This window comes from Dipodomys merriami, unplaced genomic scaffold (genome assembly GCF_024711535.1).
Source record: "Dipodomys merriami isolate MVZ:Mamm:240054 unplaced genomic scaffold, mDipMer1.0.p SCAF_78, whole genome shotgun sequence".
NCBI classification, from domain to species: domain Eukaryota; kingdom Metazoa; phylum Chordata; class Mammalia; order Rodentia; family Heteromyidae; genus Dipodomys; species Dipodomys merriami.
In genome coordinates this window covers 2,067,471-2,089,562 of record NW_027206379.1, presented here as the reverse complement: position 1 = coordinate 2,089,562, position 22,092 = coordinate 2,067,471, and the positions used below count along the sequence as shown (strand labels likewise).

At 59.7% G+C, this 22,092-nt stretch overlaps 4 protein-coding genes across 4 annotated transcripts; 3 read left to right on the top strand and 1 right to left on the bottom strand.

Annotated features, from left to right (window-relative positions):
• Positions 1-610: 610 nt before the first annotated feature.
• On the top strand, positions 611-4,695 carry Tbx10 (T-box transcription factor 10). Its single transcript, XM_070009887.1, has 7 exons — positions 611-950; positions 1,032-1,133; positions 1,733-1,904; positions 3,123-3,278; positions 3,494-3,561; positions 3,738-3,832; positions 4,181-4,695. The coding sequence occupies exons 1-7, from the start codon at positions 667-669 to the stop codon at positions 4,468-4,470; spliced, it is 1,167 nt and encodes a 388-aa protein (XP_069865988.1). The 5' UTR covers positions 611-666; the 3' UTR covers positions 4,471-4,695.
• Positions 4,696-5,703: 1,008 nt separating this feature from the next.
• Positions 5,704-7,389, top strand: Nudt8 (nudix hydrolase 8). The gene is made up of 4 exons (XM_070009821.1): positions 5,704-5,934; positions 6,345-6,477; positions 6,905-6,982; positions 7,078-7,389. Exons 1-4 carry the CDS (start codon positions 5,741-5,743, stop codon positions 7,303-7,305), a joined length of 633 nt encoding a protein of 210 aa, XP_069865922.1. The 5' UTR covers positions 5,704-5,740; the 3' UTR covers positions 7,306-7,389.
• Positions 7,390-11,954: 4,565 nt separating this feature from the next.
• On the top strand, positions 11,955-15,033 carry LOC138818736 (double C2-like domain-containing protein gamma). The gene is made up of 10 exons (XM_070009810.1): positions 11,955-12,293; positions 12,373-12,452; positions 12,527-12,598; positions 12,708-12,817; positions 12,948-13,083; positions 13,186-13,239; positions 14,179-14,333; positions 14,415-14,496; positions 14,589-14,685; positions 14,751-15,033. The coding sequence occupies exons 1-10, from the start codon at positions 12,047-12,049 to the stop codon at positions 14,879-14,881; spliced, it is 1,164 nt and encodes a 387-aa protein (XP_069865911.1). The 5' UTR covers positions 11,955-12,046; the 3' UTR covers positions 14,882-15,033.
• A 141-nt stretch (positions 15,034-15,174) lies between these two features.
• Ndufv1 (NADH:ubiquinone oxidoreductase core subunit V1) lies at positions 15,175-20,675 on the bottom strand. Its single transcript, XM_070009808.1, has 10 exons — positions 20,496-20,675; positions 18,910-18,992; positions 18,667-18,837; positions 17,342-17,525; positions 16,877-17,066; positions 16,337-16,549; positions 16,033-16,199; positions 15,692-15,773; positions 15,431-15,576; positions 15,175-15,325 (listed from the first exon to the last, which is right to left on the bottom strand). Exons 1-10 carry the CDS (start codon positions 20,565-20,567, stop codon positions 15,239-15,241), a joined length of 1,395 nt encoding a protein of 464 aa, XP_069865909.1. The 5' UTR covers positions 20,568-20,675; the 3' UTR covers positions 15,175-15,238.
• Between the last annotated feature and the right edge of the window lie 1,417 nt (positions 20,676-22,092).

Genomic DNA, 22,092 nt, shown 5'->3' with positions numbered 1-22,092 from the left:
TTGTGACAGACAGGGACACTGAGGCTCCAGGAAGTGAAATAATTCCCCCAAGGCAGACAGCCACAGGCCGGCTCAAAAACATCCCCGGTGAGGCTGGGCCAGGTGGCCTGCGCCCACGACAGGGCTGCTCCGGAGGGGCACTAGGAGGAGCTGGGTCACAGCAGGCCTCAGAGCGAAAGGGTGAGACCTGACTGAAGTGAACTAAAGCAGGAAAGCAAAGCTGGGTGTGGCTCATGCGCAAGGAAAAGATGGAGCTCCCTGGGGAGCAAGACAAGCCTTGTCTCTGCCCTCCAGGAGCTTGCTAGGAAAAAAGATGTGTGTGTGTGTGTGTGTGTGTGTGTGTGTGTGTGTAGGTGTGCACGTGTGCGCATGTGCTCATGTGCATGGGTGCGCGTGCACATGTATGCGCACCAATAAACGGGCTGGAACTCAGGGCCTGTGCTCTCACTCAGGTGTTTTACTCATGGCTGGTGTTTTCCCATGAGCCATGCCTCTGGGTCTTACAAAAGACTTTTTAAGTGAACGTTAGCCTCGTGGAACAATACTGCCCAGGGAAGAGTAGGAATGCAAGCCTGGCATGCTGGGAGAGCTTCCTGGAGGAAGAGGCTCCTGAAGGGGCAGGGCTGGTTGGGCGGTGAGCGGGGCTGGGTGAGCTGGCAAGGGCCCATGCCTGCATCCTCTCCCGCAGCCTTCCTGCCTGCCAGCCTGGGGGTACTTGCACCCCCGGAGCCCCACCCTCTGCCTGAGACCAGCTCCAGCTGGGAGCGTCCACGGGCGACCCTGTTCCCATCAGGCCCCTGCACCAGCTCAGCAGAACCCGTGGCCCAGCCCATGGGGCAGGGCCCCAAGAACCCATGCGTGTCGGGCGTGACCGTTCAGCTGGAGATGAAGCCTCTGTGGGAGGAATTTAACCAGCTGGGCACAGAGATGATCGTGACCAAGGCAGGCAGGTAGGGGCGCGGGTAGGGGCTGGGCGCAGGGCAGGGCAGGGCTGAGTCACAACGGGGCTGCTGAGCGCCCCGCTCCCACAGGAAGATGTTCCCCACCTTCCAGGTGAAAATCCTGGGCATGGACAGCCTGGCCGACTATGCTCTGCTCATGGACTTCATTCCGCTGGATGACAAGAGATACAGGTATGGCGGCAGCTTGGGGGTGGGGAGGGCGAGGAGAGCAAACTCAGACTTGGGGCATCTGAGACTAGGAAGTAGCCGGGCGCTGGTGGCTCACGCCTGTCATTCTAGCTACTCAGGAGGTTGAGATCTGAGGATTGCGGTTCAAAGCCATCCCAGGCAGGAAAGGCCGTGAGAGTCTTATCTCCGATAAACCACCAGAAAACCGGAAGTGGCCCTGTGGCTCAAGCAGCAGAGTGCTTCCTTGAGCTGAAGAGTGCAGGGACAGCGCCCAGGCCCAGAGTTCAAACCCCAGGGCTGACAAAAAAAAAGAGAGAGAGAGTAGACCCCAACTGTTTCCAGAGCAGGGCAGGGTCCCGACCCCTGCCAGCCAGGGGCAGTCACAGTTTTAGGGCAGTCCCTAAGTTTTACTTCTGCATCTTTAAAGGCCTGGGTTGACCCGTGGCAGACCACATGCTCCCCTGCACAAGGCTCTGGGTTCCATCCTCAGCACCAAAACCAGTGGAAGATGTTCACCGGGCAGGTGGCCCATGCTGGGGACAGTGGCAGCCCCATCACCCGCTGGGTGAGGGACAGTCCTGGACACCTGGCCTGCTCCCTAGGTACGCCTTCCACAGCTCAGCCTGGCTGGTGGCGGGCAAGGCGGACCCGGCCACACCGGGCCGCGTGCACTTCCACCCCGACTCACCCGCCAAGGGTGCCCAGTGGATGCGCCAGATCGTGTCCTTTGACAAGCTCAAGCTCACCAACAACCTGCTGGATGACAACGGTCACGTGAGACCCGGGCCCTGGCGGGAGGGGCTGAGCCAGGGGAAGCTGCCAGAGCCCAGAGGGCCCTGGGTGCCCAATGTTCCTCCCCACCCCCCTCCCATCCCCACCCCCCGCTGCCGACAGCCAAGCTCCCTTGGTGGGGGTGTGGATAAAACAAAGCACACTCTCCAGGCAGGTGGGGAATGGGACTGGGGTGGGAGAAGCTTCCAGAGAGACAGAGGACAATGTGTGTAACGTTAGCACCAGGCCAGGCTCACTGTAGGTACTGGAACATCCAGGCAAGAATCCAGCAGACATGCTGGGCCTTAGTGGCTCACGCCTGTCATTCCAGCTATTCAGGAGGCTGAGATCTGAGGATCATGGTTCAAAGGCAGCTGGAGGAAGGAAAGTGCATGAGACTCTTATCTCCAATTAACCACCAAAAAGCCAGGAGTGGAACAGGGCTCACGTGGTAGAATGCCAGCCTTGAATGAGAAACACAAGAATGAAGGCCCTGAGTTCAAGCCTCAGTATTAGGACCCCCCCCTCCCAATCCAACAGACATATGCCACAGATTGTGATAAATGACAAAAAGGAAACCGGAAGTTGGGAGGCCATATTTGAACAGAGATGGGAAGGGCAAGGGTGAGGGAGGGAAGTGGTAAGAGGGGGGCTATTTGAGGCCCAGCGGATGGCCAGTGCCAAGGCCGAGTCCACAGCCTGTGCGGTGAGTTGGAAGAACTGTGGGGCGGTCTCCATATGGCTGAAGGGGCTGGGAAGCCATGGTCATGCAGAGATCATTCAGAGAGGGGACCCTGGTTTTGCATCTCGGGGGAGGGGGTGCTGAGCCACAGGAGGCTTTGAAACAGGGACCTTGATGTGTCTGACCCAGGCTGCTAGGTGATAAACAGACAGAGGCAAGGTGGACGCAGGGGGTAGGAGAGGAACTCAGATAAAAGATGGTGGTTAGTGGCTGGCCCTGTAGTGTGGGGGGTAGAGGGGACCAGACTCTGGATCATTCTGAAGGTAAAGCTAAGGTGTGTGGTGGGTGAAGATTGTCAGACCCCAAAGGGGCCCCTGATCTAGACCTGAAGATACAAGTTCAGGCATGTACCCCCATTCAAGCAAGGGCCGTGGGCTTGGCGGGAGGGGGAAGGTCTCTTGCCCTGGGGAGATGGCTTGAGGCCCCAGGAAGGTGCACTGTGGCCCTCGCCCGCTCCACCCCTCCCCTGCCTCCCACAGATCATCCTCAACTCCATGCACCGCTACCAACCCCGCTTCCACGTGGTCTTTGTGGACCCGCGCAAGGACAGCGCGCGCTACGCCCAGGAGAACTTCAAGTCCTTCGTCTTCGCGGAGACACAGTTCACCGCCGTGACCGCCTACCAGAACCACCGGGTGCGTGGGGGCTGAGCTCACGGCCTCCGGCCCACGTCACAGGAATGGAGACGGCCCCGCATCTTCCTCCCCACAGCACAAAGCCTCCTGTCCCTCCGTCTTTCTGGGCATCTGTCCAGGAGAATCTGCCAACCTGGGGGACAGGGTGGCCGAGCCTGGCCTTGCCCCCCTTGCTGGCTTGGGTTCAGCCCATAACTGCACTTTCTCCTCTGTAGATCACACAGCTGAAAATCGCCAGCAACCCTTTTGCCAAGGGATTTAGAGAGAGTGACCTGGACTCGTGGTACGGTCTGCCTTTCCATTCCTTTCAGCTGCCCACCCAACCCCAGCCCTACCCAAGGCCACTCCTGACCCAGCTTCAAAGTCACGCCCTCTGATTGGCCGGGGGTTGCACCATCTGACTCTGTGGCTGATTCCTTCCCTTTGCCCCCTGCTGCCATTCCTGTTGCCCACCTTCAGGCCTGTGGCCCCGCGGCACCTGCTCAGCATCCCAGCCCGGAGTCGGAGCAGTCTTGGTCCCTGCCAGCGGAAGAACTCCTCGGAGAGGGAGAGAGGTAGGAGGAACATAGTCCAAACACAGAGAGATAGTCCAGACAGCAACAAACCCAGGTGCCATACGACAATATGTTACCTGGGGTAATGAGAACAGGGCAGGAATCAGGTGCTGAGCACAGAGGAAGGGTCCCAGGTGGGCTTCGTGGAGGAGGTGTCTCCTGAGCTGGGCCCTGGAGGACTAGAAAGGGTTTGGACTGAGAAGGTGGGGAAGAAGTCCTGGCAGAGGGGAAGCAAAGGCCAAAAGCTGAGATGGGCTGAGACAGACAATCTGTGACAGGAGGGGCAGAGAAGGGGACAGGCTCTCCTGTGGGGAGAGCTGGGGTTCACTCAGACCGCTTCTCCCTCAGACCCCAACAAAGCTTCGGCCTCCACCTCCAGAACGGCTGCTCAGTTCCACCACCAGCTGCTGCCCCCTCCTGAGGCCCTGCTAGGCCCAAGCACCTACAGACCCCTCACTTACCAGGACCTCTACCCTAGAGCTCCACGCCACCCCGGGATTCCCAGGGCCCGACCTACACCATATCCCCTACCCCATGTCCCGGCTGCTGGGGAACAGGGAGGTCTGACCCTGCCACCAGGCCTAGGACTTCTGTCCTGTTCTGCCCTGGGCCTGGGACCTGGCCAGGACTCTCCATGATGGTGGAAGTCTACCAGGGACCCTTCTTCACCGGGAGTGGACTCAGCCCACCTCCTCCAGCTCCACCTCTGCAGAGACTCCCTGCCCAAGGACAGCAGGGCAGCATGGGTCCCTAAGAGGGATGCAACCTGCCTAGTCACAGCAAAGCTGAGGACATGGCAGGCCTCTACTCAAGCAACTGTGAATCCCGCCCAGCATGACTCCCCCAAACCTCACTTTACTTCTCTTTCCCCCACATTAAATTCTTTGGCATGGGTAGTCAGAGCTCTTCTGTTTTCAGGGCCAGGGGGTGGGGGCCTCAGGAACGCTCAGCCCCAACAGGGTGCCCCCATCAGCCTTGTAGGCATCCCAAAGTCGGGCCCAGTGACGCCTGCATCCCCAGAACACAGGGAGATGGTAACTGGTGTTTCCAGCTGAGTGGCTTGGCTGCCACCATAAACCTGGGAAGGGGGCTGCGGCTCTTGTGCTTGGCTTTAATGGGCCCACATGAGCATAGAAACCGGCTCAGAGATGTTCAAAGTCACACAGCACAGCACACGGGACATTCCACGATTCAAGCGTTATGCATCGGGGTGGCCATCTGGTCTGGAAGAGGGGGCAGAACCAGAGGGGCTTAGGGTAGGGATGGGAGTTAGAAACTTGGGGATCCGGCCTGGGGGGCCGTCGCTGGAGGCCAGTCTGATTGAGCCGGCCGGCAGGCCAGACTGGAGGTGACGAGAGGCGAATGGCGCCGGGTCTTCGGCCTCCTGGAAGGGTCACCCCCGGGCTCTGACCTTCCACAACCTGGAGGCCTTCGTGTGAGGCCTTCAGGGGACGGCCAGTCACCCGTGGGGGCGTAGGACTCAGGGTCTGGCAGGCTCCCAGCGGCCCAGGACCACAGCTCCCAAGGCCCAGGGTCGGGAGGACGCCGCTGGATCCTATGGAGGTCACAGCAGCAATCGCCCGGCCTGCCGAGCCCCGGGAAGCTTGTGGGAGGGCCAAGCCCTCCGGAAATTTAGTTGGTGTGGCCACGCCCCGTCTCGGTACTCCCTACGAATAGGAAGGCAGTGTTCCCTGAGGTGACGCCCTCACCCCGCTCAGGCCCCGCCCACGGTGGCCCCTGAGGCCCCGCCCTCCCGTCACTCACAGTAACTCGGGGCTCGGGTTTCCGCATAGGCTCCACCCCGTTCCGCTCGAGGCCACGCCTCCGAGGCGGCGCGGCCCGCGCCTTCCCCGTCCCGGCCCGCCCCTCGCCCGGGCCGGCGCCCTCGGTGCCCCCGCCGCCCCAGACATGCGGCCCGACTGCCTGTCCGCCGAGAGCGAGCGGCGCTGCCGGCGGCTGCTGGCGGGGAGCACGGCCCGGCTCCGCGCGCGGCCCGCGGCGGCCGCGGTGCTCGTGCCGCTGTGCCTGGCGCGCGGCGTCCCCGCGCTGCTGTACACGCTGCGCTCCAGCCGCCTGGCCGGGCGGCACAAGGGCGACGTCAGGTACCGGGCGGCGCTCCCTTCCGCGGGAGGCCGGGGCCCGGGGAAGGAGCGGAGCCGCGGCTTCCGCCCCTCGGAGCTGGGTCTGGGCGGCCCCCCGGGCGTTTCCCCTCGGCGTCCCCGGAGAGCCGGGGCGGAGCGGCGCGGGGCCGGGCTGCTGGGCTCCGCCCCCGGCCGGAACCGAGGACGCCACCCCGGGACGCCTTGGGCCGGGTTATTCTTGTCCTTGCTGCTAGATCCTCCTGCGTACCCTCCCTGCCCAGGGCCTCCCTCCCTCCCTCCCTCGAGTGTTCTGGGTGGCAGGTGTTGCCCGCAGACTTCCAGCAAGTTCCTCCAGCCTTTCGGCACTGCTGAGCCCTCCGCACCCCCCTCGTCCCCCCTGAGCCCCAGGCCCAGTCCCTGTGTCCGTTCAGTTTCCCAGGCGGCAAGAGCGAGCCCGCTGACCGCGACGTGGTGCACACGGCCTTGAGGGAGACCCAGGAGGAGCTGGGCCTGGCCGTGTCGGAGGAGCAGGTGTGGGGCCTCCTGCACCCTGTGTTTGACCAGGTGAGACCTGCGTCCTCACCCACGGACCAGGGGAGTGGCCACGGCTTGGCTTCCCGCAGGCTGCCGTAGCAAGCCTGGGCCTGGCCTTCCGCCCCTCACAGCTCCTTGGTCCCCGGGGCTGGGGTGGGAGCTCTGCTTAGCTCGGGACAAAGCTCAGGGATGGATCTCCAGCCTGGATGACAAGTTGAGTGTCCTACAGAGGAGGAAGGGGCTAATACGAAGGGGGAAGGAGGGGCGCAGAGCCAGGGACATTGGGGGCCCTAGTGCATTTGAGGCCCTGAGTCAGGCAAATGGTTAGAGTGGGGTCAAGGGGTCAGCAGCTGGTGTGCCTGGCCTCTAGATGGGCCAGGGGAGGCCTTCCTCCTGAATTCTGATCACAGCCCCCCCCTCCCTCCCCTATCGCCTCTGCGCTCTGCTCCCACACCAGAGTAAGAACTCCGTGGTGCCAGTACTTGCCAGCGTGGGTCCTTTGGATCTGCAGAGCCTCAGGCCTAACTCCAAGGAGGTGAATGAGGGGACCACCATGGGACTGGGTGACCCCCCTGGGGGATGCTGCAGTGGCCAGGCCTCTGTCCACCCTTCTCTGCCTCCTGCCCATAGGTAGATGAGGTGTTTGTGCTGCCCGTGGACCATCTGCTGCAGACACAGAACCAGGGCTATACTCACTTCTGCCAGGGAGGCCACTTTAGTTACACACTTCCGGTCTTCCTACATGGACCACACCGAGTCTGGGGGCTCACGGCCGTCATCACTGAGTTCACCCTGCAGCTGCTGGCTCCCGGCACCTACCAGCCCCGCCTTGTCAGACCTAAGCCCCCCAGAGACTGATGCCTGGCACCTCTGCGGCCACTGACTTTGCCCTGCTAGGCCTCTCTGAGATGGAATAAAGCCTTTGACAACTCTGAGCTCCTACGTCTGCATGGAGAGCCTGACTTCTGTGTGGGCAGCTCCAGAGGCTGCTGGCCAGGGCTCCTCTGTCCATGTTCCCTGCAGCAGGGGTGCATTCTGCGTGGCCCTGACTCCACGCTGCCCCTGCCATGAGACTGGAGCTTGGGATGGAAAGATTCCTTGCCCAACGTCACGAGGCTGCAATCTGCACTTGGACTCTCTGACTCTGAAAGCCAGACTGTTACCACTGTCACTTCCTGCCGTTCAGTCTTCTGTGCCTGTGTCAACAGAAGCTTGTCCCCATGAGGGGATCTGGGTCCACAGATTAGAATATGGTGCATCTACTCCCCCAATGTGACCACACAACAACATGCCGAGCCTTTGTGTGCAGGCTCTACAAGGGGAACACATCTATAATCTGCGTTAGAGGTGAGGATATGCAGTCTGGGGGGACCTTAGGCTGGCTTACACTGGTCACACATGCACACTGTCAGTCGCAGATAGTCATGGGATTCTACATCACTTACATAGACCAGGGCTGTGGAAACGAGTTGAGGGTCATTGAAGGAACAGGTGGTCTGACTTTGACAGGGTGGTATAGGCAGACTTCTTGGGCAATATCAACAGGTCAAGTCAGGTAGAGAATTCCACCAATAGCTAACTTTGCCTGAAGATAAATGGTATCATAGACTCCAGACATAGCTAGCTTCAGGCGCAGCTGGGATCCTGGGCCTGGGAGACGGGTCTCTTCTCTTTCCACTTTGCGGGCCTCACTTCCCAGGGGCTTAGTGCACAGACAGGACAGACAGAGAGAGGGCAGGAGCGCTAGGATGCCATAGCACCCACATTCCATCAGAAGGAAAAGCTGCTGTTTCCCAGCCAGTCCGACTCCGAATTGCACTTCATTCAACTGCTTTGGTCACATGCCATCTCTGAGCTCATCACATGACCTGCCAGATTTGAACACATGACTGACAGGGCTTCCGGAGGAGCCTCCTTGACTGAAAAGGTTCCCTGGAAGAATACAATATAAAAAACGGATTGAAGAAGGGTTCAAATTGCTAGGAGAAGCCACGGGTAAATAAATGCTTCAGACATTGGTCTGGGCAATTTCTTTTACAGGATTCAAAAAGCACTGGCAACCGGTCAGCGGTGGCTCACGCCTGTCATCCTAGCTACTCAGGAGGCTGAGATCTGAGGATCACAGTTCAAAGCAAGCCTGGGCAGGAAAGTCCATGAGACTTTTATCTCTGATTAATCACAGAAAAAGCCGAAAGTGGAGCTGTAGCTCAAGTGGTAGAGTGCTAGCCTTGAACAAAAAGAGCTCCAGGATAGTGGCCAGGCCCCAAGTTCAAGCCTCATGACCTAAATAAATAAATGACAAAAGGACAGGCATTTCCCCACAAAACTAAAAGAATCAACATTTCAAATCATTAAGGAAATATATAGCAAAGCTATAATGAGTTATCACTTCATACCTCCTGGGGCATGCACCAGACCCAGGGGTCCATCCTCAGCACTCAAAAAAGGAGGAAAAGGCCCGTGGCTCACACCTGAATCCTAGCTACTCAGAAGACTGAGAGCTGAGGATCAACGTCCAAAGCCAGCCTGGGCAGGCAAATCCCTGAATTTATTTTTATTTTTTACCAGTCAAACTCAGGGCCTGAGCACTGTGCCTGAGCTTTTGCTCAGGGCTAGCACTCTACCATTTGAGCCACAGTGCCACTTCTGGCTTTTTCTGTGTATGTGGTACTGAGGAATTGAACCCAGGGCTTCAGCATGCTAGGCAAACACTCTAACACTAAGCCACCTTCCCAGCCCCTCCCTGAATTTCTTGTCTCCAGTTTGCCAGCAAAAAGGCAGAAATGAAGGTGTGACTCAAGTGGCAGAACACCAGTCTTGAGTGGAAAAAGCCAAGCAGGCGTGCTATAGTCTTTGTAGAAAATGGTAGAAGGTTCTTTACCAAACTAAAGAGAGCTAGAAGCAGTGAGTCATTCCTGTAATCTTAAGCTACTCAAAGGCTGTGATCAAGAAGATCAAGGTTCAAGGCCAGCCTGGGCAAGACCCTTCTTAACCCATAGGTGTCACTCCAGCTAGGAGGAGGCTGAGATTGAGAGGCTATGGTTCCAGGCCAGTTTAGGAGAAAAAAAAAAAAGTTTAAGAGATTTGATCTCAACAGAAGCTGGGCATATGCACATCTATCATCCTAGATATGACAGAAAACATTAAAAAATAATGAAGATCACAGTCCTGCTGTGGGCCCAGGGCAAAAAATAAGACCCTGTCAGAATAACTAATGCAAAAAGTACCGGAGGACTGGCTTGTCTGCAGAACACCTGCCTATAGAGCATGAAACTCTGAATTCAAACCTTTGTAACACACACACACACACACACACACACGAAAAAGAGCAAGGCACAGGGGCTCACACCTGCAATACATGTATACCAACTACTTGGAGGCTGAAATGGGGAGGATAATAGTTTGAGGCCAACCCAGGACCACTGCCCCCAAAAAAACTAACTTGTCATGCTAGTTACTTGGAACATAATCCCATGTCTGTATAAACACAAAGGAATAAAAAATCATCAAGGTTGGGCTGGGAAGGTGGCTCAGTGGTAGAGCGCTTGCCTTGCATGTCTGAGGCCCTGGGTTCGATTCCTCAGCACCACATAAGCAAAAAGAAAAAAGCCAGAAGTGGCGCTGTGGCTCAAGTAGTAGAGTGCTAGCCTTGAGCTGAAGAGCTGAGGGACAGTGCCCAGGCCCAGAGTTCAGGCCCCACAACCAGACCCCCCCCAAAAAAAATCATCACGGTGAAGGAGATGCACACACCCACGTTCATTCCAACACTATTCCTAATAGCCAAGATACGGAATCAAATCAATCAGCAGATAAATGGATAAAGGAAATGTGATTTATCTACAAGGAATAGAATGGAATATTACTCAGCCTTTAAAAAGAAGAGAATTTTGCCAGTGTGGCAATGCATACCTGTGACTCAGTACTTTGGAGGCTGAGACAGGAAGATTGTGAGACCCTGTCATTTTCAGGAACAGGGATGGAGCTGGAAGACATGCGCAGATAGAGAAATGCAGAGCAGAGGTTATCAGTGGCCAGGGGCTGGGAAGGGGTCAAGGAAGGTGTTGGTTAAGGGGAACCGGTTGACCAAGAGGAGGGTGCTTTGGTGACCTGTGCACAGAGAGCCACCATAGTTAATAGTGAGTTTGAAACCTTCTCATCACCCCACAGGGGGTGAGTAGGCCTGTTAGCTGGATGTCACCTTTGTAGGCTGCATACTTACACTGGAATAGCGCCTCATTCTGCATGTGATTTCTCAATTAAGAGTTTAAAAGTAAAAGCACAAGCCAGGTGCTAATGGCTCACTCCTTCAATCCTGGCTCCTCAGAAGGCTGAGAGTTGAGGGCTTGAAGCCAGCCTGGGCAGGAAAGTTCAGGAGACTCTATCTCCAGGTTACCAGCAAAAAGTAGAAAGTAGAGCTGTGGCTCAAGTGGTAGAGTGCCAGTCTTGAGAGATTAAGCCAATAGTGTGAGGCCCAGCGTTCCAGCTTCAGTACCGTAAGGTCTCTCTCTCTCTCTCTCTCTCTCTCACACACACACACACACACACACACACACACACACACACACACACACACACACACACACGATCGGGCAGTCCAGCAGGGCTGCCGGTGTGTAACACCTGAGGAGCTGAAGGAAGGTGGTGGGCTGGGGGGCCAGGGCCGGGGTGGGGGTTGGAGGGCTGCGTGGGTCCCGCGCCCCCCCCCTGCCCCGCGGCCCCGCCCCCCGCGGCCCCGCAGCTCCCAGCCCCGCCCCCTTGGCCCAGGCCCCGCCCCGCCCCCCGCAGCTCCCAGCCCTGCCCCCTTGGCCCAGGCCCCGCCCCCGCAGCTCCCCGCCCCGCGGCCCCGCCCCCCGCAGCTCCGCCCCGCCCCCCGCGGCCAGCCCCGCCCCCCGCAGCTCCCCGCCCCGCGGCCCCGCCCCCCGCAGCTCCCAGCCCCGCCCCCCGCAGCTCCCCGCCCCCCGCGGCCCCGCAGCTCCCCGCCCCGTCCCCCGCGGCCAGCCCCGCCCCCCGCGGCCAGCCCCGCCCCCCGCAGCTCCCAGCCCCGCCCCCCGCAGCTCCCCGCCCCCCGCGGCCCCGCAGCTCCGCCCCGCCCCCTGCGGCCAGCCCCGCCCCCCGCGGCCCCGCAGCTCCCCGCCCCGTCCCCCGCGGCCCCGCCCCCGTAGCTCCCCGCCCCGCCCCCCGCGGCCCCGCCCCCCGCAGCTCTCCGCCCCGCCCCCCGCAGCTCCCAGCCCCGCCCCCCGCAGCTCCCAGCCCCGCCCCCCGCAGCTCCCCGCCCCGCCCCCTTGGCCCAGGCCCTGGCCCGCCTCCCCCCTGCGCTCTCAGCCCCCGCCAGGCCCGCCGCCTCCTCTCCGCACCCCGCACCCCTCGCCACCTCCGGCCTCACCCGCGGGGCCGCATGACCGCGGTAAAAATAACAGAGTGACGGCGGCGCGTGCTCGGACGGGCCGGGCGGTTCCGCCCTCCCCGCGGGCCGCCCCAGTCAGGTGCCCGCGGCGCGGCGAGCCGGGCGGGCGGCGCTGCGGCTGCGCTCCGTCCCGGCGGGCCGGGCGGTCGGGGCGCCCCAGTCCCCGGCCCGCGGGGACCCCATGCGGGAGCCCCCATGGCGGCGGCGGCGCCGGCGGGCGCGCGGCGCCCGAAGCGCGTGAGCATGCAGGAGCACATGGCCATCGACGTGAGCCCCGGCCCCATCCGGCCCATCCGCCTCATCTCCGCCTACTTCCCGCACTCCTACCCCGCGCCGGAGCCCGCCCGGCGCCCCCCGCTCCGCGCGGACCCCGACCCCGCCATGCGCGCGGCGCCCCTGCCGCCACCCGACTCAGACCCAGAGGGGGACTCGGATGACAGCAGTGAGTAGGGGAGGGGACGGCCGGGATGGGGTCTGGGGGAGACGCAGGGGGACCCCACCCTGCCTCCCCCTGCCCCCAGCTGCCCTGGGCACCCTGGAGTTCACGCTTCTCTTCGACGCGGACAACAGTGCCCTGCACTGCACGGCCCATCGCGCCAAGGTGAGGAGGGGGCCGGTGTCCCCGCATGGAAAGGGGGTCCAGGGCGAACCCCAGCCTGTCCTCTCTCCCCGCAGGGCCTCAAGCCACCAGCCTCAGGCTCTGTGGACACCTACGTTAAAGCCAACTTGCTGCCAGGGGCCAGCAAGGTAAGGGCGAGGGGCGGGCCTCCACTCCTGCCCCCACCGGGCCCCCCATCTCCCCACCCACAAGGCCTGGCTCAGGAGGGCGCGTGGCCTCACGCACTGTGATGTCCAGGCCAGCCAGCTTCGCACACGCACGGTTCGGGGCACAAGGGGACCGGTGTGGGAGGAGACCCTCACCTACCACGGCTTCACCTGCCAGGACGCTGGGCACAAGACCCTGCGGTGAGCACCAGGCCTGGGCCACCAGGGAGCGGGGCAGGGGTGGAGGTGGGGCCCCTGATCAGGGAGGGGGGTGGAGGGGGGAGTGGAGGGGGTGGGGGGTGCGGCCTGGTCCGACTTGGAGGCCCACCAGGCTGTGCGTGTGCGAGGACTCCCGGCTGCGGCGAAGGCGGAGCGCCCCCCCACTCGGGGAGCTGCGGGTCCCCCTGAGGAAGCTGGTGCCCAACCGAGCCAGGAGCTTCCGCGTCTGCCTGGAGAAGCGGAGGCTGGTGAGTGGAGGCTGGTGAACGGAGGCCAGCAAGTGGGGCGGAGGTGGGTGGAGGGGACCCAGCCGCGTCAGCCGGGGTCACCAGGCTCTCTTGTCCTTTCAGGTCAAGAGGCCCAAGGGCCTGGACACAGCCCGAGGCATGTCCCTGTACGAGGAGGTAGGTCGCGGCAGGGGTGGGCTGCGCAGGGATCCAGGGCTGGGTGGACTCGGAGGAGTTTGAAGCCCTCTCTCACAAGCTCCGGAAGCCCTTGGAGCTCCAGGGATGCATCAGGGCCCCGTGGCTGGGCAGGGAGGGGGCCAGGCTGGCGGAGGTGAAGGGCCCAGGGTCATGCCAGCGGAGTCCTCATGGATGAGGCCAGCAGAGAGCAAGCAACCTGGAGGCAGAGCTGAGATGTGTGTTAACTGTGGCTGAGGGGTGAGGCCCTCAGTTCAGTGTGGGTACCCCTCCTGGTCAAGACCCAGGGAAGGTGACTTCAGGGTGTCTCTAACCCTGACACCAAACACCTGTCCAGGCGCCACTGTCCAGCCAGGAAGGGGACCTGTGGCTGAGGGCCAGTTCTCCAGCTCCCCTGCCAGCAAAGGGCTGTTGCTGCCCCCTGGTGGAGCCACAAGCAACTGCAGCTGATTTAAGCACATGCATTGCTGCTCCTGAGAACTGCCTGCCATGGGGGGGTGGGGGGGGGTGGATTCTGCATTGAGGAAGGGGTCTGAAGCCCACTCTCCTCAGGCATCCCGCGACAAGAGGCTGGGGCTGTGCTCTGCAGAGTAGTCAGGGTGGCACTGAAGAGCCCTGCTCTTCATAGGTGCACAATAGCGCCCCCCCCAGCGGCTGCCACAGTGGGGGCTGGCCCTGCAGGGGTGGCGGAGGGTCCAGTCAGGAAACATCAGCATGTGCATGGCCTTCGAGCCCCTCATCTCTTCCTTCCACGATGGATGTGCAGGGGGGGCAACTCCCCCTCCCCCCCAGCCAAGAAGGGTACAGCTGACCCCAAGGTTCCTTCTAGGGCCCTGGCCATTTGGCTCCCAGAGGCTGGGGCCGGGACACTGGTGGACTGGGCTGTGGGTGGGCCGGGCTCACCCCAGGCTGCACCCACAGGAAGAGGCGGAGGCCATGGCCCGGGAGGAGCGCGGGCGCATCCTGTTGTCCCTGTGCTACAGCTCCCAGCGCCGCGGCCTGCTGGTGGGGGTGCTGCGCTGCGCCCACCTGGCCCCCATGGATGCCAACGGCTACTCAGACCCCTTTGTCCGCCTGTGAGTAGAAGCGGGTGGGCGGGGTGAGGCGGCAGCTCCCCAGATCCCGGGTCACCCCAACGCCCCCATCTCCCTCACCAGTTTCCTGCACCCAAATGGGGGGAAGAAGTCCAAGTACAAGACCAGTGTTCGGAGAAAGACCCTGAACCCCGAGTTCAACGAGGTGAGCCTGTGCCAGGAGGGCCCCAGCCTGGCCGGAACCTGGTTCTGAAGCCATGAAGGACCCGCCGCCTCCTTCCTGCCCCTTCCCTGCAGGAATTCTTCTACCCGGGCCGGAGGGAAGAGCTGGCCCAGAAGGCGCTGCTGGTGTCTGTGTGGGACTACGACCTGGGCACAGCCGATGACTTCATTGGTGAGTGGGATACGGGGTAGAGAGCCCCAAGGGTCCTGCTGTTCCTCACCCGTCCCCCACCACAGGCGGGGTACAGCTGAGCAGCCAGGCCAGTGGGGAGCGCCTGCGCCACTGGCACGAGTGCCTGGGCCGCTGTGACCACCGGCTGGAGCTGTGGCACCCGCTGGACGATACACCCCCGTGTGGTGACCCGTGAGCAGGGGCCTGCGCGAGCCCTCCCCCACAGCCGGGACACCGCTCAGGCTGCAAGGAGCCCTGGCTCTTCCCCACCTACGGCGCCCATTCTAGCCCCTGCCTTTCAGCCACCTCACCCCAAGTAGTGAACCCCAAATAAACACCTGCTTCTGGCCCTTGGTTCCCCACTCTATCTTGCTGCTGGCACTGGGAACAGGGTTCTTGAGGAGGAGGAGGAGGAGGAGGGGAAAGCGGGGAGGGGGTGGGGGAGTAGCAGGGATCGCAGGCTGAAATGCAGTCACAGACAAGCTGGGATGGGAGAGTGGGAGGCACGTGCTTTATTGTCCAGTAATCCAGACGGCAGGTCAGGGCACGGGGCTCAGAAGGCCGCCTGTCGGGCCGGGTGCTGCTGGGCAAACCGCTGCATCCGATCCTCAAGCTCAGGCCGGAAGTGGCGGATCAGACCCTGGGACAGGAAGAGAGGCGGTGTGTGACACAGGTCCCAAAGCCTCCCCATGCCCTGGGCTCTCAGGGCTACCAGACTAGAGCCACCCAGCAGGGTGGGGAGTACCTGCACAGGCCAGGCGGCCCCGTCACCCAGAGCACAAATCGTGTGGCCCTCTATCTGCTTGCTGATCTCCCACAGGGAGTCGATCTCCGCCGGCCGAGCGTCCCCCTTCACGAAGCGGGCCATCACCTTATTCATCCAGTCCACACCTGCAGCCACAGCAGCAAGGGGGCCTGATGTTCCCCAGCCAGGGGATGGGCGCAGGCCACAGGGGGGTGGCCGCTGAGAAGCCCCTGCGGGCAGCCCCGGGCTCCCGACGCTCACCTTCTCGGCACGGGGTGCACTGGCCACAGCTCTCGTGCTTGTAGAACTCGATGAGGCGGGCGATGGCCTTCACGATGTCCGTCTGGGAGAAAAAGCAAGTGAGCAGGTGGCTCGGTCTGTGCAGAGCCTGGGCTGTAGACCCCAGCAGCATCCCACCCCTGGGTGCTAGCTTCCTGGGGCCAGCACCGCCCAGGTCTAGGGCATCCCGTGCAGCGGCCTGGCTCCCTCCTGCAGCACTGCACAGGTATCTCGGGCTGCAGGAAGTAGGAGTCAGAAGAGTCCCAGAGAGGGAGGCTGAAGCCAAGCTGGCAGGAGGACTGAGTGGGCGCGGCTGCCCTTACCGAGCGGTCCATGACGATCACGGCGGCCGTGCCCAGGCCTGTCTGCGCCTGCACCAGCGCATCGAAGTCCATCAGCACTGTCTCACACACGGACTTGGGGATCAGTGGGGTAGATGAGCCACCGGGAATCACGGCAAGAAGGTTGTCCCAGCCACCTGTGACACCTCCTGAGGGCCCAAGTCAGTCCCCCCAACAAAGGGTGGTCAGAGCTGGGGCAGGCACAGCTGCCCCGTCCTGAGCCGGGACTCGTCAGCCCCCTCAGCCTGGCTCTTGTCCTGAGCCCCTGCATGGCAGCCGGACTCACCCGCGTGCTTCTCAATCAGCTCCTTGAGGGGCACAGACATCTCCTCCTCCACAGTGCAAGGGTGGTTGACGTGGCCAGAAATGTTGAATAGTTTGGTACCAGAGTTGCGTTCTCGGCCAAAGCCGGCAAACCAGGCGCCCCCGCGACGGCAGATGGTAGGGGAAACAGCCACTGTCTCCACATTAGCCACGGTCGTGGGGCATCCAAACACCCCTTGGAGGAGATGAGGAACGGGGTTGGTGGCAGGGGCGGGGCGGGGCGGGCTCTTGCAGCAGGGGCTGTTCAGGGCTGGAGCTCTTGGCAGAGCGCATCACACTCACTAGTCACCCCACCCAGGCTGGACCCAGACTTCAGAGGAGCTCACGCATGCTCACCATCACATCCCTAGCTCCCAGAATGGGCTCTTGTGGAGGCAGAGCAGAGCCTGGATGCTAGTACTACCCTCCTCTCTGGCCCTGCACCCAGAAATCCCACAAAAACCACCCACAGGCAATAAGCCAGCCTCAGCCAAGACAAGGTTCGGGGTCCGTGAGGTCTTACCCACATCCGCAGGGAAGGGCGGCTTCAGGCGTGGCTTGCCCTGCTTGCCCTCGATGGACTCAATGAGCGCCGTCTCCTCTCCACAGATGTAGGCTCCAGCCCCGCGCACCACAAATACATCGAAATCATAGCCAGAGCCGCAGGCGTTTTTGCCAATCAGGCCTGCCTCATAGGCCTCTCGGATGGCCACCTGAGGGACAAGATGTCAATCCCTAGCCTAACCTACAAGTACGCCTCTAACTCCAGGGGCTTTGAACCCCTGAAGGCTTTCCAAGTTGAGGCACTAGTGATAAAGAAGGAGCCCAGAAAAGAAAGGCGTCAAGGTCTGGTCCTGCTCTGTCTGCATACAGGCATGGCCACCACTGTACCAGCTGAGCTCCAAAGACCAGCACTAACACCCCAGAACAGTGGGATAGGGAAGTAGGGGGAAGGGAGGAGTGCACATTTGAGGCTGCCCCTGCCCACCTGCAGATTGGAGGCTTCGTTGTAGAATTCTCCACGGATGTAGATATAGGCAGCACGGGCACCCATGGCCCGGCCCCCCACCAGGCAGCCTTCCACCAGCTTGTGAGGGTCATGGCGCATGATCTCCCGGTCCTTGCAGGTGCCTGGCTCCCCCTCGTCAGCATTCACCACCAGATACTTGGGCCTGTGGGGCTCACAGGTCAGTCGGGCATGCTACACAATCCCACAAGGACTGAGTCTCTGTTCCTCCCAGGGAGGCCTCGCCCATGTCTAGAGACACAGCTGATCCCTCTCTGACTTCCCACCATGTCCCCTGGGGCGGTGCCTACTCAGCACCAATGAGAGAGCTCAGTGTCTATTCTCTCTGAATAGGAATAACCACCAGGACGTTCTTTGCTCTGCTCAGTCCCAGTATCCCTCCTTGTGCTTTCCTTGAGGGACAAATTCTGCTCATGGTCACAACAAGCCTTCCTCAACCTCCGATCTCTGGACCCAAAAGAGAAAGAGCAGCTAATTTTCACTATTTCCTTTCTCGGTGACAACCAAAGTATGGGCTAAAAGCTGAATGAATATTATCTTTTTATTCCAAAATGATAGTATGTTCGTGTGCGGAAAAAAGGCGTATGGCCATAACAACCCTACAATTAGTATAAGGCAAAGTTGGGATTTGAACAGCCAAACCTACCGGAATCAAACTTTCCTATTGATTCTGCTATACCTTAAATCCCTGAGGAAGGTCAATGCCAGAGGAAACTAAAAATCCCATCTAGGGCTGGGAAGGTGGCTCAGTGGTAGAGCGCTTGCCTTGCATGCATGAGGCCCTGGGTTCGATTCCTCAGCACCACATAAGCAGAAAAAAAAAAAGCTGGAAGTGGCGCTGTGGCTCAAGTGGTAGAGCGCTAGCCTTGAGCTGAAGATCTAAGGGACAGCGCCCAGGCCCAGAGTTCAGACCCATGATCAGACCTCCCCCCTCCCAAAAAAAAAAATCCCATCTACTCATAGTCTGGGTGTATTTTCTTTTCAGCACCCAATCCTAGGTGCTGTCTGAGTTTTTTTGTGCTCTACCACGTGAGCTACAGTTCCACTTCTGGCTCTTTTTGTAATTAACTGGAGGTAAGAGTCTCACACTTTTTTGCCCAGGTGGCTTCAATCATAACCCTCAGTTCTCAGCCTTCTGAGTAGCTAGGATTACAAGCATAAGCCACCAACAACCAGCTTTCTTATCTCATTCAAGCTACAGTTTCTCTGGAAACAGCCTCAAGGGTCACATAAATCTCAGCCATCCCCAGTCTCTCTTGCAAGCCTGTCTTGTCTCCCCTCCTCACCTGCCATCTGAGGGCTTGTTCATGAAGCTCCACTTGAGGCCAGTGGGGAAGCCAGCACCTCCACGGCCCCGCAGGCCTGATGTTTTGATTTCACCGAGGATCCAATCGGGCCCCTTCAGCAGGATCTCCTTGGTCTTGTACCAGTCACCTCGACTCTGGGCACCTTTCAGCCTGGACAGAGTGGGGAACACAGTGAAGGAAAGGCCCTACGAAGGGACTGGCAGGCTAAGGGCACTGCCTTACCTCCAGTCATGGCGGCCATACAGGTTGGTGAAGATCCGATCTTCATCCTTCAGTGAACCAAATGAGGTTTTCTTGGGCGCTGTCTGGGGAGATAAAGAGGTCAGGTGGCCCAGCCAAGGTTGTTCCAGAAGCTACAGATTCTTGTGTCTTCCTGTTTAGGAGGGGCTGGGCTGAAGAGAGGGCAGAAGCCTGAGCCTCAAATCCTTTGAATCACCATAAGTACCATTTAGTTACCAACTTCAGTACTTCCTCTTTAGCAGGTACTGGCCTGAATATTTTACACCCCAAATCTCAATTCATCCCTATAACGATCCTGAGACAGATTATTTCCAAAGAAGGAAACTGGGTCTCTGAGCAAAACAAAACAATCACACAATTGAAAGCAACCAATGGAATCTGATCTGAGGTCTGTCAAAGACCAAAGCCCACAATAAAATCATAACAACAAGACTGTATGAATGACCAGGGTACTGGTGGCTCACACCTATAATCCTAGCTACTCAGAAAGCTGAGGACTAGAGAGCTGAGGACTGCGATTCAAAGGCAGCCCAGGAAGAAAAGTCCTTGAGACACCTGTCTCTAATTAACCAGCAGAAAGACAGAAGTGGAGGTGTGACTCAAGTGATAGAGAACCAGTTTTCAGCAATAAAGCCAAGCAAGGCTACAAAGCCCTGAATTCTAGCTACCATACTGGTAGACACGTGTGCATGCAAATGTGTGTGCGTACATACACACACATGGAAATTGCATGATGGCATGCCATTTAATTGTCGGGCTCTCTTGCTGGACCAAAACTTTGCTAGGGCAGGGGATTTGTAATAACTCTCCTAAAGAGGTAAAAATCTGTTTTATGTGGTCAGTGAAGTTTGAACTTGGGGTCTGGACTCTGTGCCTGAGCTTTTTCACTCAAGGCTGGTGCTCTGCCACTTGAGCCACAGTTCCACTTCCAGAATGGATAACTGGAAATGAGTCTCACAATTGGGCTGACTTCCAACAACAATCCTCAAACCTCAGCCTCCTGAAGGGGTAGGATTACAGAAGTGAGCCACCAGAATCCACCAAAATGTGTTTACTATGAAGCAGAAATGCCTTATTGGAGCTGAGACACATAGGAAATCTCGAGGGTTCATTAGGAATTTCACATGACCTAGTAGAGTACCCTGCGTGGAGAAAACCTGACTTGCACTCTCAGTCCTTTGAAGAGCAGAGCGCTCGAATGAAACAGGAGTTAGGAGTTGCACATCCCCCTCCATGTTGTCTACACATGCAGAATGAAGCAATGATCACTCGCAACCTACAAGCCTGCAAGGGAGGAAGGAAGGAAAGCCTAGGACGCTCCACAAATTTGCAAAACTTCCCGTAGACCAAGAGGCGGCTAAACAGAAAAGCCAGGGTGCCCGACTGGGGGGTCAGCCTCCCATTGCAACCGTCCCTTAACTACAGCCGGGTCGGAGCGGCAGCCTCCCCGCCTGCCTGGGGACAAAGCGAGGGCTCGCAGAAGGCACTGCGCAAGGGAGCTTCGCGCAGAGGCGCGGCGGCCAGACCCGGCCCGCGGACGCCCCGGGCCCCAGCCAGCCGGGCCTCACCGTGTCGCTGTAGAAAACCACAGATACCCGCGCGGGGAGCGACCCGCCGAGCAGCCGCCGTGCCGTCAGCATCGCGGGGCCCGGGCCGGTCACCTCCCGCTGTCACCTTCACAGCTCGGAGCTGAAGAACCGGCGCGACAGAGACTCTAGGCGGCGCACAGGAATAGCGTCACGCGGCCCGGCCCGGCAGTGCTCCCAGGCATCCCTGGGCTCCCGGGTCCCGCCCTCGGCCGGTTTTGGGAGGGGGCGGGGGAGGGAGACCCGTGACAGAAGCCGGAAGCTACCTTTCTGGCGCAGGGACTTCTGGGAATTGTAGTCCCAGCAGCCTTGACCCGGCCTCCTCCAGCTGGGTGTAATCATTTTCTAACTGAGCCTTGGTGGTTCCTTAGCCAGCGGCTCCGTTTTCTCGCGTCCTGCTGCGGTCCTCACCTTCCAAACTGCTACTAAACAAGACTCGTGGTATCCTTCTGCAGGGCCCTGGCATGGTCCACTTCCTACAGGTTCTGCATTTGGGGTGCATCTAGTATCTAATATACACAGTCGTGGGGGCGCGGGCGGGGCCACGGGTCCAGCTGCTGTCCGCTTCGGTGCCCTGCCTCCCGGCGCCCGTGGGCCCAGGGAAAGACAGCGGCAGAGACAAGCTGGGGCTCTTGGAGTTGGTTCCCAGAGAGGGTGAGCCTGGAGCCTGGCTGGGGCGAAGCCCAGACCAGAGAAGGTCAAAGGGCGGCATACCCTCCCGGGGGAAGGGGGCTCTAGTCCAGGCAGCAGGGGCCCAGCACGGCGCTCTCCTGCTCCGAATATAGCCATGACTCTATTGTCCTCGGAATCAGGCCCTGGATTGGCACTGAAGGCACCACCAGTCCTCTTCCGGGTCAGGCTGTGATCCGCCTCCTGCCCTAAGACCCTTCCTGGCCTAAGAACCTTTAGGGTGTTTGTTGGACCTTGTCTTGGTCCCCCTGTAGGTGTCCCTTTGGCTTTTCTTCAGCTTAGTCTTTCAGTCTCTCCTCTGTTCTCCTGGGTTAATCATCCTTCATTCTTTCTCTCTAAAGATCAGGTTTGTTTGCTTAGCTATGAAAATTTTGAGGTAGCCCAGGCTGGCCTGGACCTCAGACTTCCCAACCCTGGGATCCCAGGAAGAGCTGGACTGGATTCCAGGCCTGTCCTCCTTCCATCCCTCCCTCCCCCCCTCCCTCCCTCCTTCCTTCCTTCCTTCCTTCCTTCCTTCCTTCCTTCCTTCCTTCCTTCCTTCCTGTCTTCCTCCTTTTTATTCCCTCCTTCCGGGAGTGCTGTGCACACAGCAAACCCACAGCATAGCTAGCATGGCTGTGACAGTAACTGGATGTGATGTTCTCAAGAGAGACACCAAGAGCATCCTCAGCCCCTCTCCCTAGCAGAGGAAGCGATTGTCCAGGCAGATCTGGGGATTACACAGCTAATCCGAGGCTCAGACCTGAGCCCGAGGGTCACTCCCTTTATGTTGAAAGAAGGGGGTCAGGATGGAACCAGGAAGTGAATGTCCTCCTTTTCTCTCTGTAACTGGGTCAAGGGAGAAACAGCCTGGGATGCTGGAGACAGTAGATGCTGGACAAGGATAACG

What these genes read in the sequence shown, in the direction of transcription:
- LOC138818736 (XM_070009810.1), top strand. Translation starts at nt 12,047, where the DNA reads ATGGCGGCGGCGGCGCCGGCGGGCGCGCGGCGCCCGAAGCGCGTGAGC. An exon ending in TGCTGCCAGGGGCCAGCAAG is followed by an intron (nt 12,599 to 12,707) that starts GTAAGGGCGAGG and finishes TGTGATGTCCAG; the next exon opens with GCCAGCCAGCTTCGCACACG. An exon ending in TCAGACCCCTTTGTCCGCCT is followed by an intron (nt 14,334 to 14,414) that starts GTGAGTAGAAGC and finishes CTCCCTCACCAG; the next exon opens with TTTCCTGCACCCAAATGGGG.
- Ndufv1 (XM_070009808.1), bottom strand. Translation starts at nt 20,567, where the DNA reads ATGCTGACGGCACGGCGGCTGCTCGGCGGGTCGCTCCCCGCGCGGGTA. An exon ending in TGGTTTTCTACAGCGACACG is followed by an intron (nt 18,993 to 20,495) that starts GTGAGGCCCGGC and finishes TTATCTCCCCAG; the next exon opens with ACAGCGCCCAAGAAAACCTC. An exon ending in GCCCTTCCCTGCGGATGTGG is followed by an intron (nt 16,550 to 16,876) that starts GTAAGACCTCAC and finishes ATCTCCTCCAAG; the next exon opens with GGGTGTTTGGATGCCCCACG.
- Tbx10 (XM_070009887.1), top strand. Translation starts at nt 667, where the DNA reads ATGCCTGCATCCTCTCCCGCAGCCTTCCTGCCTGCCAGCCTGGGGGTA. An exon ending in CTGGATGACAAGAGATACAG is followed by an intron (nt 1,134 to 1,732) that starts GTATGGCGGCAG and finishes CCTGCTCCCTAG; the next exon opens with GTACGCCTTCCACAGCTCAG. An exon ending in GAGAGTGACCTGGACTCGTG is followed by an intron (nt 3,562 to 3,737) that starts GTACGGTCTGCC and finishes GCCCACCTTCAG; the next exon opens with GCCTGTGGCCCCGCGGCACC.
- Nudt8 (XM_070009821.1), top strand. Translation starts at nt 5,741, where the DNA reads ATGCGGCCCGACTGCCTGTCCGCCGAGAGCGAGCGGCGCTGCCGGCGG. An exon ending in TGCACCCTGTGTTTGACCAG is followed by an intron (nt 6,478 to 6,904) that starts GTGAGACCTGCG and finishes CTCCCACACCAG; the next exon opens with AGTAAGAACTCCGTGGTGCC. An exon ending in TCAGGCCTAACTCCAAGGAG is followed by an intron (nt 6,983 to 7,077) that starts GTGAATGAGGGG and finishes TCCTGCCCATAG; the next exon opens with GTAGATGAGGTGTTTGTGCT.